Source organism: Doryrhamphus excisus, chromosome 1, assembly GCF_030265055.1.
Source record: "Doryrhamphus excisus isolate RoL2022-K1 chromosome 1, RoL_Dexc_1.0, whole genome shotgun sequence".
Classification (NCBI taxonomy): Eukaryota; Metazoa; Chordata; class Actinopteri; order Syngnathiformes; family Syngnathidae; genus Doryrhamphus; species Doryrhamphus excisus.
The window spans coordinates 4,123,645-4,133,846 of NC_080466.1; the positions used below are offsets into that span (position 1 = coordinate 4,123,645).

The following is a 10,202-nucleotide window of genomic DNA, read 5'->3' on the forward strand; positions in this document are numbered from 1 at the left end:
GTACTCCGGTTTCCTCCCACATTCCAAAAACATGCTAGGTTAATTGGCCACTCCAAATTGTCCATAGATATGAATGTGAGTGTGAATGGTTGTTTGTCTATATGTGCCCTGTGATTGGCTGGCGACCAGTCCAGGGTGTACCCCGCCTCTCGCCCATAGACAGCTGGGATAGGCTCCAGCATCCCCCGCGACCCTCGTGAGGAAAAAGCGGTAGAAAATGAATGAATGATTGTTGACTGCTCCTGCATCCCACACAAATTTGCACACCTGGTTTTTCTTTACAAAACAAATATTTTTCTCCGGGTACTCCGTTTTTTTCCTCCCACATTCCAAAAACATGCTAGGTTAATTGGTGACTCCAAATTTTTTGCATGTTTGTCGCATTAAATGTTTCAGATCATGAAACAAATTAAAATACAATGACAACACAACTTAGCGCACAGGCCACACAGCTATTGGAACGGTGTTCGATTCCACCCTCAGTACGTATGTTCTCCCCGTGCATGCGTGAGTTTTCTCCGGGTACTCCGGTTTTTTCCTCCCACATTTCAAAAAACATGCTAGGTTAATTGGCGACTCCAAATTGTCCATAGGTATGAATGTGAGTGTTTGAGAAGCAATGAAATAGGGAAACAGGCAAAAACCTGTCTTATACAGTAAAGTCTCGTTATATCGATATCGGTTATAACGAATTACTGCTTATTACGATATTATTTTCATTTCCCGGCAAATTTCTAGTCTTTTATGATATAATTAGTTCCGTTAGTACGATACCCGGTTATTATGATAATCCGGTTACAACGATGCCCTTTTCATCTCCCGCCAGCCAATTTGGTCTGCTTATATCGATACAAAAGCAGCTTAAATCAATCTTTGCTTAAGGATTTCAATACCAAAAGAGAACACGGCGAACGGCTGCTTCCAGTCAACTTTATTTTTCACACTTCCACCACCAGAGCGCAGCACACACACCGGTTCCCGCACTTCCTGGTTCACAGGTCATGCTCAACCCGCCCCACATAGCTGGCCAAACACATGCCTGCAACAGAAGAATCAACTGACATAGCATATACACCTATTCCAACGAAGACACAAGCGTACAAATGCATGTATTTAATTGTGTTGTATTCAGATATCTTTTTATTCTATACACACGAGAGAAACCACGAACGCAGTTGCTTCTTCTGTTGCAGGCATGTGTTTGGCCAGCTATGTGGGGCGGGTTGAGCATGACCTGTGAACCAGGAAGTGCGGGAATCGGTGTGTGTGCTGTGCTCTGGTGGTGGAAGTGTGAAAAATAAAGTTGACTGGAAGCAGCCGTTCGCCGTGTTCTTTTTTGGTATTGAAATCATTAAGCAAAGATTGATTTAAGCTGCTCGACATTGTTCTATACTATACTATAGAACAATGTCGAGTGCATTATTGCCCACTTTTAATGCAGTTCGGCGCAGGATCGGATATATCGACAGTCCGGTTATATCGATATTTTTTCCGACTTCTGACAATATCGATATAACGAGACTTTACTGTATTTGGAGTAATAATAAGCTATATTCTACCATGAAACAGCACAATTTATTAATCAAGATATTTTTTTAAACCATAATGGAGTGATGCAATTTGAAACCACAAGTGAATTACTGTAGTTCACAGTTCCACTTTGCAGAACTAATGACTCTATCTTCTTTCAGCAGTTGTTGATCATATGTGTCGATAATCAACTTCAATGTAATAACAAAAACAACAAACAAAGTCAGGTTTAAATTATAACTTTTTTAAAATGTCGTGTGCAGTAAGGGTGTCTGTGGATTATTGATTTCCCTGTAAGACATGTCATTCTCAAATGGCTGCGTGGTTTTGGAGATACGGACAGAGGAAGTGCAGAAACAACAAAGAGGAACCAAGCAAGAACGGATCTGTTAAAAGAATGAAAGAAACAAATAAAGAACCCGTGAGAACATGGAGATACTTTTTCTCCTCTTGGCATTTCTTATGACAGGTAAGGAATGGAGATCAATACTGCTCTTTGTAGTTTTCTGTTGACTTCCCTGGATGTTGCCACCATGTTTTCAAGTATCTGTTATACAAGTTTCTGCTTCCTTCTGTGTTTGTGCAGGCCTATCTTATGCGGAGGCTGATGCGATGTCTGTCACAGGAGTGTCTGGACAGAACATTACAATAACATGCTCCGTCAACAAAGCACCTAAAAATGTGAAATATTTCTGCAAAAATCCATGCAGGAACGAGGATGTTCTCATAAGTAGCGACACAAGCAAGTGGGATACAAAAAAATACAGCATACGGGATGAAGGAAGCAAATTTTATGTTACAATCTTTCACCTGAAAAAGGAGGACGCCGGTATCTACTTGTGTGGTGTAGAAGTATTTTTCACTGATCCTTTAAAAGAAGTCAACCTCACTGTCAGAGAAGGTGAGTAAATACATTCACTACCCTTTTTATTAGGTACACTTACACAATCTAAGTAGTTTTTCAATGTCAGACCAATGTTCATTTTTCAGCTCTTTGTATTGAGTTGTGGACTCCTATAGAGCAGCTACACAAAATAACCAGCACAGAAAGCTTTCTACTTCTTCCAGAATCTGCACCTATTCAGGTGTATTTCTTTGGATTCCGTGCTTCCGTGCCAAAACGGTCTATTTTTAATTTCACACTCCCGAATGCTGAGAAAGACTTCCGGTGTTGCGAACCCAACTTTATTGGAGTTGATAATAAACGGCAATGTATCTTTTTAAAATGTGCGCTTTTAACATACAGCCATATAAGTTGGATCCCGAATCCGATTCAGAAGTTTCTCAAGAAAAGGTTACTTCAAGACGTCTATCAATGGTAAGTAACTTTAGCATTTTAGTGTTAGGTTTTCTACAGCATCGGTAACACAAAATAGTCCAGTGTGAAATGCCGTTTTTTTTCTTTTGCTGGTAGGGAATCAGGAACTCCAACCACTTATTCCTGATGGTGGCGTCTTTAGGAATTGTAAACAAACGTGAATTTCCCTTTCGAGCCATAGCTAGCAACGTAAACAGAGAAGGAGATGTGACCTTGATATGTTCTGTGTATGTTGTGAATATTAGCTGTTAGGTTTGCGATAATTTATATATAAGTTAAGACTCATTTATTATATATTTATTCAAATTCTTGAGAATATTGTGAGCTTTTCATCCAAAAAGGGTGAAAGCACAATGTAATAAATAATGTTTTACTTGGTTATTTAGTGATGCAGTGTAGATATTAATATGTCTTACTCGTCATCGTTGAGTGTTAAGTGTATTTGAAACAGCTCTTTAATGTGAAGGACTTAGACGTACACTGATAATGAAAGAGAAGATAAACACTTTTTTACCCTTTTCTTCCTGTTTTTTAAGGAATAAAACCTAACAGGAAGCCAACAAATTCACCTGAACAAGTTCCTCCAAATACTTCATCATCAAGTGAGTGACTATTGGCTTTACATTAGACATTAGAGTGTGTGTGCAACATTCTAAATTCTGACATGTGATTTCTTTGGTATTTTTTTTAAATCTCTTTGCAGTGAAGCCATTGTACATCGGAGCAAGCCTCGGAGTAATTGTACTGGCCCTGGCATTAATACTACTCATATATTTCAGACACCAAAGAGGCCACATTATCACTTCTTCTGGTAGGAAAAAGAGACTTTAAACATAAAACTAAATCAAAGTCTGACTTAAAACCCGCAGCTCAGCCTCCTTGTTGCGGCTTTTTTTTAAACATTGATGTGGGGGAACGTTTTTTTAATGAATTCATTCATTCAAACGAGAAAACGAGAGAAAACAAGATTTTATGAGCAAGCTAACAATGGACGTCATGATACTAAATCCTTAACATTCATTCATTCATTTTCTACTGCTTACCCTCATGACGGTCTCGGGGGTGCTGGAGCCTATCCCAGCTGTCTTAGAGCAAGAGGCGGGGTACACCCTGGACTGGTCGCCAGCCAGCCAATCACAGGGCACATATAGACAAACAACCATTCACACTCACATTCATACCTATGGACAATTTGAAGTCGCTAATTAACCTAGCATGTTTTTGGAATGTGGGAGGAAACCGGAGTACCCGGAGAAAACCTGGCCGAGGGTGGAATTGAACCCTGGTCTCCTAGCTGTGAGGGCTGCATGCTAACCACTAGACCGCCGTGGCGCCCAATGCATCATTCTTTCTTTTTAATCATTGAAGTTGTTTGAGTCAACAGTAAGCTGCATAACTCATGTTTAGCCTCACGTTTATATGACATAATTTTGTACCGTTTGCCGCAGGAGAGGCCGAGAAAGCAATCTATGCAACTGACACCACCCTTTCAGAAGAAAACCTAGACACAGGGGCCCTCCCCTCATCTGCAGATCCATGCCAGGACTCCAGCAATGTCATCACGAATCCTCCAGAGTGTCTTCACTATTCCACTATCATGCACGACAACCAAACAGACAACACCCGTGTCTCTCCTCACGCTACACACGTGACATACTCCTCTATTAGTCTCACTGCACCAGATGAATCAGCGGTCTACTGTAATGTGTGAACACGGTGCACTGGCAGTCTTTAGTAAAAGCCACGACTGTTTCATTTTTCTCTTCTTCTGTTCCACTTTCTGTTTTACAGCAACACGGGAGTCACATCCTTATTCTAAAATACCATGCAAATGTTTCTGATTAGGTGTTAAAATACTGGGGGAACTGTCAAGCACACACACACACATGCTATATCATCTTTGACAAACATGGAAATAACATTGAACATCATTTGCACCATCACTGGTAAAATTGTTTATTTTATCATATCGAGTTAATGAAGGATTAAAAAAAAAGACAAAATGCTTTTTTCTGTAATTGTGTTTTTTCTTATTTTTTTCTCTTATTTTTTCTTTTTTTCTCAGTCACTCTTGTATTATATACTGTAACAGGAAGCAAATATGTCTCTCAGGCAATCAGCAATGACTGTGAGTAAAATGACACTTTATTAAGTTCCTTTTCATTTTTTCGAGTTGGTCTGTTCTGGCTGTAAGCGACATAAGATTGTGTCAAAAACTGTTGTATTAGAGATATAAAATCTGATATGATTACATGGTACCGTACTGTATTTTACATTTTGAATGATGTGCCGTATGTGCTTGACTGAGGAAGAAATAATGTTGGACTTGTTTTTGGTTAAAAAAAAAAGACTTGATGAATTATATCATACAACAACATCAACAATGATAAGATACAATTTTTTTGTAAGTTAATCCCTTCATTAAACAGAAAATGCGAACATAAAGGTTATTAACATTTGATTAAGTTAAATCAAATAATCATATCTCCAAATATGGTCTGTAATTGATTTTATTACTTCATCCTGATATTAATGTACACTAATTACAGGAGTAGGAGATATAAAAAAAAATCTATTCAAAATGAAGTCATACTCGGCAGTTCATCCAAATCTCCACAGTCCAAATCTGTGCTAAAAGACATAGACACTGTCATGAGCTCCTGATGGCAAAGGCGAAAAAACTTTTCGTCTTTGGTCACAATCAGAAAATATTCAAAAATTCTCAAAAGTCAAATATGCTCAGCGGTAGCTATTGAGGATGCGATTGGGAGATGGCTGGGCATCACTAACGTGGTTGTGGCTAACAATTAATGTGAAAATATTTTCTTTCAGACTGGGATGACATCAAACCAAAAGTAATAAATGGAAGTGCCGGAAAAAATGTTCACATTGTGTGTCCATACCCAGAAGGCCATGACGATGATGATGATGCATTCCTGTGCAAGGGACAGAATCCTGTCAGCTGTGAGAGGATGACGCAAAAAAACAACCATCAGGTATCGAGAGTAAACAAAAGATTAAACAGGTTTTCAGTGTACATCAGTAACCTGAGCAAAAACGACTCTGGAATATACTGGTGTCGCTCCAATGAGACCTGGAAGCAAAAGGAATACATCAAAGTTCAACTTTATGTTGGTAAGTTATCAGTGACATTTTATTTATTGAATTATTTATTATTACTCGGGATATCCGATATTGTCCAACTCTCAATTTCCGATATCAGCCGATACTGATATAGATAGATAGATAGACTCCCTTTATTGTCATTGCACAAAAACACAGCAGTGAAATTGCCAACGAAATGTCGTAGCCTGGCTCCCATATAACAACAGACACAAAAGAAGATAAGTAAAAACAAATAATAATAATAATAATAATGTGGAGAATAAATAGATAGAATAGACATGACATATCTCTTGTGGTAGAATGAACACATACGTATGTGTTGTATACAGAATTTAAAAAAAAATAGCATTTTCATGATCAAATCAGATAACGATATCAACTGATTTTGCATTTTTACACTGATATCGGGCCGATAATTATCAGTGACAAGTAATGTGCTACCTGAAACATGTCAAATGTATGTCTATTATCTGGAAGTGGCATAATAATATCTCTGTATATCAGGGATTTTCCAACAGTCCTACACTTGGAGGTGCTATAACGTTTCAGAGGAGGTGCAGCAGCTTGAGAAAAAGCAAGAAAAATTTCATTTTCACCTACAAATGACAGAGCTATGAATAAAAAGATAAAATACAATAATAGGCATAGTGAAATTTTTAACATGACTGTCTTTTGCCAAATCTAATGTCAATGTAACTAATGTAACTAAAATATACCCCTTCAAAAAATACTCAATTCACAAGACAAGATGATAGACGGGATTACGGCACCAAAACAAAAGTTGAATAAAAAAAATTACAAATATATAAAATATATTACAATGTATTAATTTAATTTTTACTATGTTACACTCGGTGTGTATGCTACCGGCCCCACCTCCACCCACTGAAACAAAAAGACTGTAATTCGCCAAGATGCTGAAACCAATCCACAGATTGATTCCTCATCCTGCCTGAGACATACATTTTATTTCATTTATTGTGCGATTAATTAAATATGTCAAATGTTAATCTCACAAGAAGTGGTGACTCCCCAAATACAATTTAACTTAGCTTTAATTTCATTTCAAATCTAGCCAGGATATGAATAATTATTTACTTAGTTGTGTACTTAATTGTACATATAACACATAAACACACTGTATCTTTTGTATAGAATAGCTCACACATCTGCTGGAGACTTAAGGAAGTGAAAGTTTGTCATCTTTTAAATAGAGTAGTAGCAGTCATAAAAACAAATGGCGTGATGAGTTCATGTGTCTATTTTGAATGCAGCCGAAGACACAAAAAAGAGTAAAAAATCAAGACTTCCTACTTTGAATGTGACAGCAGCACCTGCGCGGACACCAAAGTCATCTATGGCATCTTCAACATCAACCACAACACAACCAAAACACAGCATTTTCAAAGGTATTGTTTACATCTCTGCGCACACACATACAGCACATACAAACACACTGATCTTTACCTGTTGATGCTTCCAGATATCATTGTACCCGTCCTGGTGTGTCCGATATTGTTGGCGGTAGCTGTGCTCACGCTTGTGTTTCTTAGACACAAAATTACTTGGAAACAAGGTGAGGACAACTTATCTGGCTTACAGAACTGTATTTAATGGAATAAAACCCACTATACACAAGTGAGTAATATATAACGATTCAGTGTTTACCATCCTAGACTTACAATGACTTAAGGGTCTTTAGTGGAGTAAGAACACAAACATGGTCACACATGTACAGTCATGGCCAAATGTTAATTTTCTCAAGGTCTGCTGCCTGAGTTTTTACAAAGAAAGTCTGCACAGACTCCAGAATGTTCTGAAAAGTCATAAGATGAACAGAAATGAAAATGGAAAAAAAAATTCCACTGCATTTCAGCCCTGCCATAAAAGGGATAACATAAGGACAAAGGCTGGAGATGACACTGTCATCCTACATCCATCCATTTTTGATACCGCTTATCCCCACTAGGGTGGAGCCTATCCCAGCTGTCTTCGGGCGAGAGGTGGAGTACACCCTGTCATCCTCATTGAGTGAAAATAACAGACTGCATGAATGCTTTAAATGTCTTTGCTAACCAACCAGGAAACACATTCATCATTTTTGCAAAAAGGGCTTCACTGGCAAGGATATTGCTGAAGACAGCTGGGATAGGCTACAGGATACCCATTCAGGCCACACAGCTAGGTGACCCGAGTTCAATTCCACCCTCCACCCCATCTCTGTGAGGAGTTTGCATGTTCTCTGTGAATGCGTGGGTTTTCTCCGGGTACTCCGGTTTCCTCCCACGTTCCAAAAACATTCATTAATTCATTCATTTTCTACCGCTTTTCCTCACGAGGGTCGCAGGGGGTGCTGGAGCCTATCCCAGCTGTCTTTGAGTGAGAGGCAGGGTACACCCTGTACTGGGCGACCCTGTCATCCTCATTGAGTGACAATAACAGACTGCATGGATGCTTTAAATGAAGGGTGGTGCTTGATATCTTTAGTCTTTGTTAACCAACCAGGAAACACATTCATCATTTTTGCAAAAAGGGCTTCACTGGCAAGGATATTGCTGAAGACAGCTGGGATAGGCTCCAGGATACCCATTCAGGCCACACAGCTCGGCAACCCGAGTTCAATTCCACTCTCGGCTATCTCTGTGAGGAGTTTGCATGTTCTCTGTGCATGCGTGGGTTTTCTCCGAGTACTCCGGTTTCCTCCCACATTCCAAAAACATGCTAGGTTAATTGGCGACTCCAAATTGTCCATAGGTATGAATGTGAGTGTGAATGGTTGTTTGTCTATATGTGCCCTGTGATTGGCTGGCGACCAGTCCAGGGTGTACCTCGCCTCTCGCTCGAAGACAATGGGATAGGCTCCAGAACCCCCGAGACGCTCATGAGGGTAAGCAGTAGAAAATGAATTAATATATAAGGATTTAGTATCATGATGTCCATTGTTAGCTTGCTCATAAAATGTTGTTTTCTCTCGTTTTCTCTCATTAGAACGCACAAAAACAGGAAATAAATATGTTCATGTTTCACATAAGGATTGTGGATGAAATTCCCAAGAATTTTTTTTTCCTTTAATGGAACTTTAATGTTTGGATTGGCAGACCGGGGTGATGGTGCCCCTTTTTAAGAATGGGTGCTGGAGGGTGTGTTACAATTATAGTTGAATGAGACTCCTCAGCCTTCCTGGTAAGGTTTATACCGGGATTCTGGAGCGGAGGATGCGCCGGGCAGTTGAATCTCAGATTCAGAAGGAGCAGTGTTGTTTTCGTCCTGGCCTTGGAACTGTGGACCAACTTTACACTCCTGGCAGGGATATCAGAACATCTAATTCTGGCGGTTTGCTCTCTGTATGACCTGTGTCAGAGCTTGGTCTCAGAGCGTTAAATAGTCCATAGTTCATGCCCGGAAAAGGATGCAGCACCATGCAGCAATTAAGCCTAATATATTTTAAATTTAGTTAAATGATAAATGTCTTGGTTCATTGTGCTGCAGGGGGATCATCAATGCAGGGGACACCAGGTGGATCAAATAATTTGGTTTGTGTGTTTTATGTTTTGTATTTTCTTCACAATTCTACAGCTATACCTCCATCACCTAGTTTCTCTCTCCTCTGTCTCCTCTACAGTCAATCCATGCTGATCACCACTATGAGGAGATACACACTCAGTCCTTGTCAGGAAATCCCATGCTCAATCCCCCAGCAGACCATGTGCACTATTCCAGCGTTAGTTTCCAACAGGAGTCAAAGAGTGTATCAACAGAACAAAACAAACCTAACACCGATAACATCGACTCATCCAGTGAGTACTCATCTATCGTTCAGGTTAACATCCATCCAGAGGCAAATATTATCTACTCGACTGTAACAAGACCCACGGATCCGTGACATCACCGTTCTTTCACTTTGGGATACTTTCAGTTTATCTTGAATTCAGGCCTTGCAATTCATTTTGCCACGCGTTATGCAATTACATGATTTGTGTGCGTTGTGATCCCAAGATATGAGTAGAATGTAGTCTCTAGTTATTTTAATGCACATTTATCTGCATTGTATACAATGTTGAGACTAATATTCAGGCTCTATGAATGTAATGAATAAATATGGTTAAAAATTTCCAAATCTCAGTAATTCATTTATTGTCATGAGGAGCTGATGAAAACAAACATGCACATATGTGAATGTTGACGGTGACGGTCGCGCGATCGCTCCTCAACAGTAACTTTTGCGGTT

At 39.3% G+C, this 10,202-nt stretch overlaps 1 protein-coding gene across 3 annotated transcripts; it reads left to right on the plus strand.

Moving 5' to 3' along the window:
• The first annotated feature begins 1,469 nt into the window (after nucleotides 1-1,469).
• Nucleotides 1,470-10,059, plus strand: LOC131136786 (CMRF35-like molecule 8). 3 transcript variants are annotated; one of them, XM_058084033.1, is made up of 7 exons: nucleotides 1,470-1,999; nucleotides 2,117-2,431; nucleotides 5,681-5,983; nucleotides 7,249-7,383; nucleotides 7,458-7,550; nucleotides 9,464-9,507; nucleotides 9,597-10,059. In XM_058084033.1, exons 1-7 carry the CDS (start codon nucleotides 1,960-1,962, stop codon nucleotides 9,855-9,857), a joined length of 1,191 nt encoding a protein of 396 aa, XP_057940016.1. In that variant the 5' UTR covers nucleotides 1,470-1,959; the 3' UTR covers nucleotides 9,858-10,059. The 3 variants fall into 3 exon arrangements, with proteins under 3 accessions (XP_057940016.1, XP_057940031.1, XP_057940025.1); XM_058084042.1 differs by lacking the exons at nucleotides 1,470-1,999; nucleotides 2,117-2,431 and adding exons at nucleotides 4,555-4,794; nucleotides 4,914-4,976; XM_058084048.1 differs by lacking the exons at nucleotides 7,249-7,383; nucleotides 7,458-7,550; nucleotides 9,464-9,507; nucleotides 9,597-10,059 and adding exons at nucleotides 3,385-3,450; nucleotides 3,552-3,659; nucleotides 4,297-4,976 and having other exon boundaries at nucleotides 5,681-5,820.
• The last annotated feature ends 143 nt before the right edge of the window (nucleotides 10,060-10,202 follow it).

Bases quoted from the DNA above. Each gene is read 5' to 3' on its own strand.
- LOC131136786 (XM_058084033.1), top strand. From the start codon at position 1,960: ATGGAGATACTTTTTCTCCTCTTGGCATTTCTTATGACAG. The intron at 2,432-5,680 runs GTGAGTAAATAC...ATTTTCTTTCAG, and splicing joins CAACCTCACTGTCAGAGAAG to ACTGGGATGACATCAAACCA. The intron at 7,384-7,457 runs GTATTGTTTACA...TGATGCTTCCAG, and splicing joins AAAACACAGCATTTTCAAAG to ATATCATTGTACCCGTCCTG.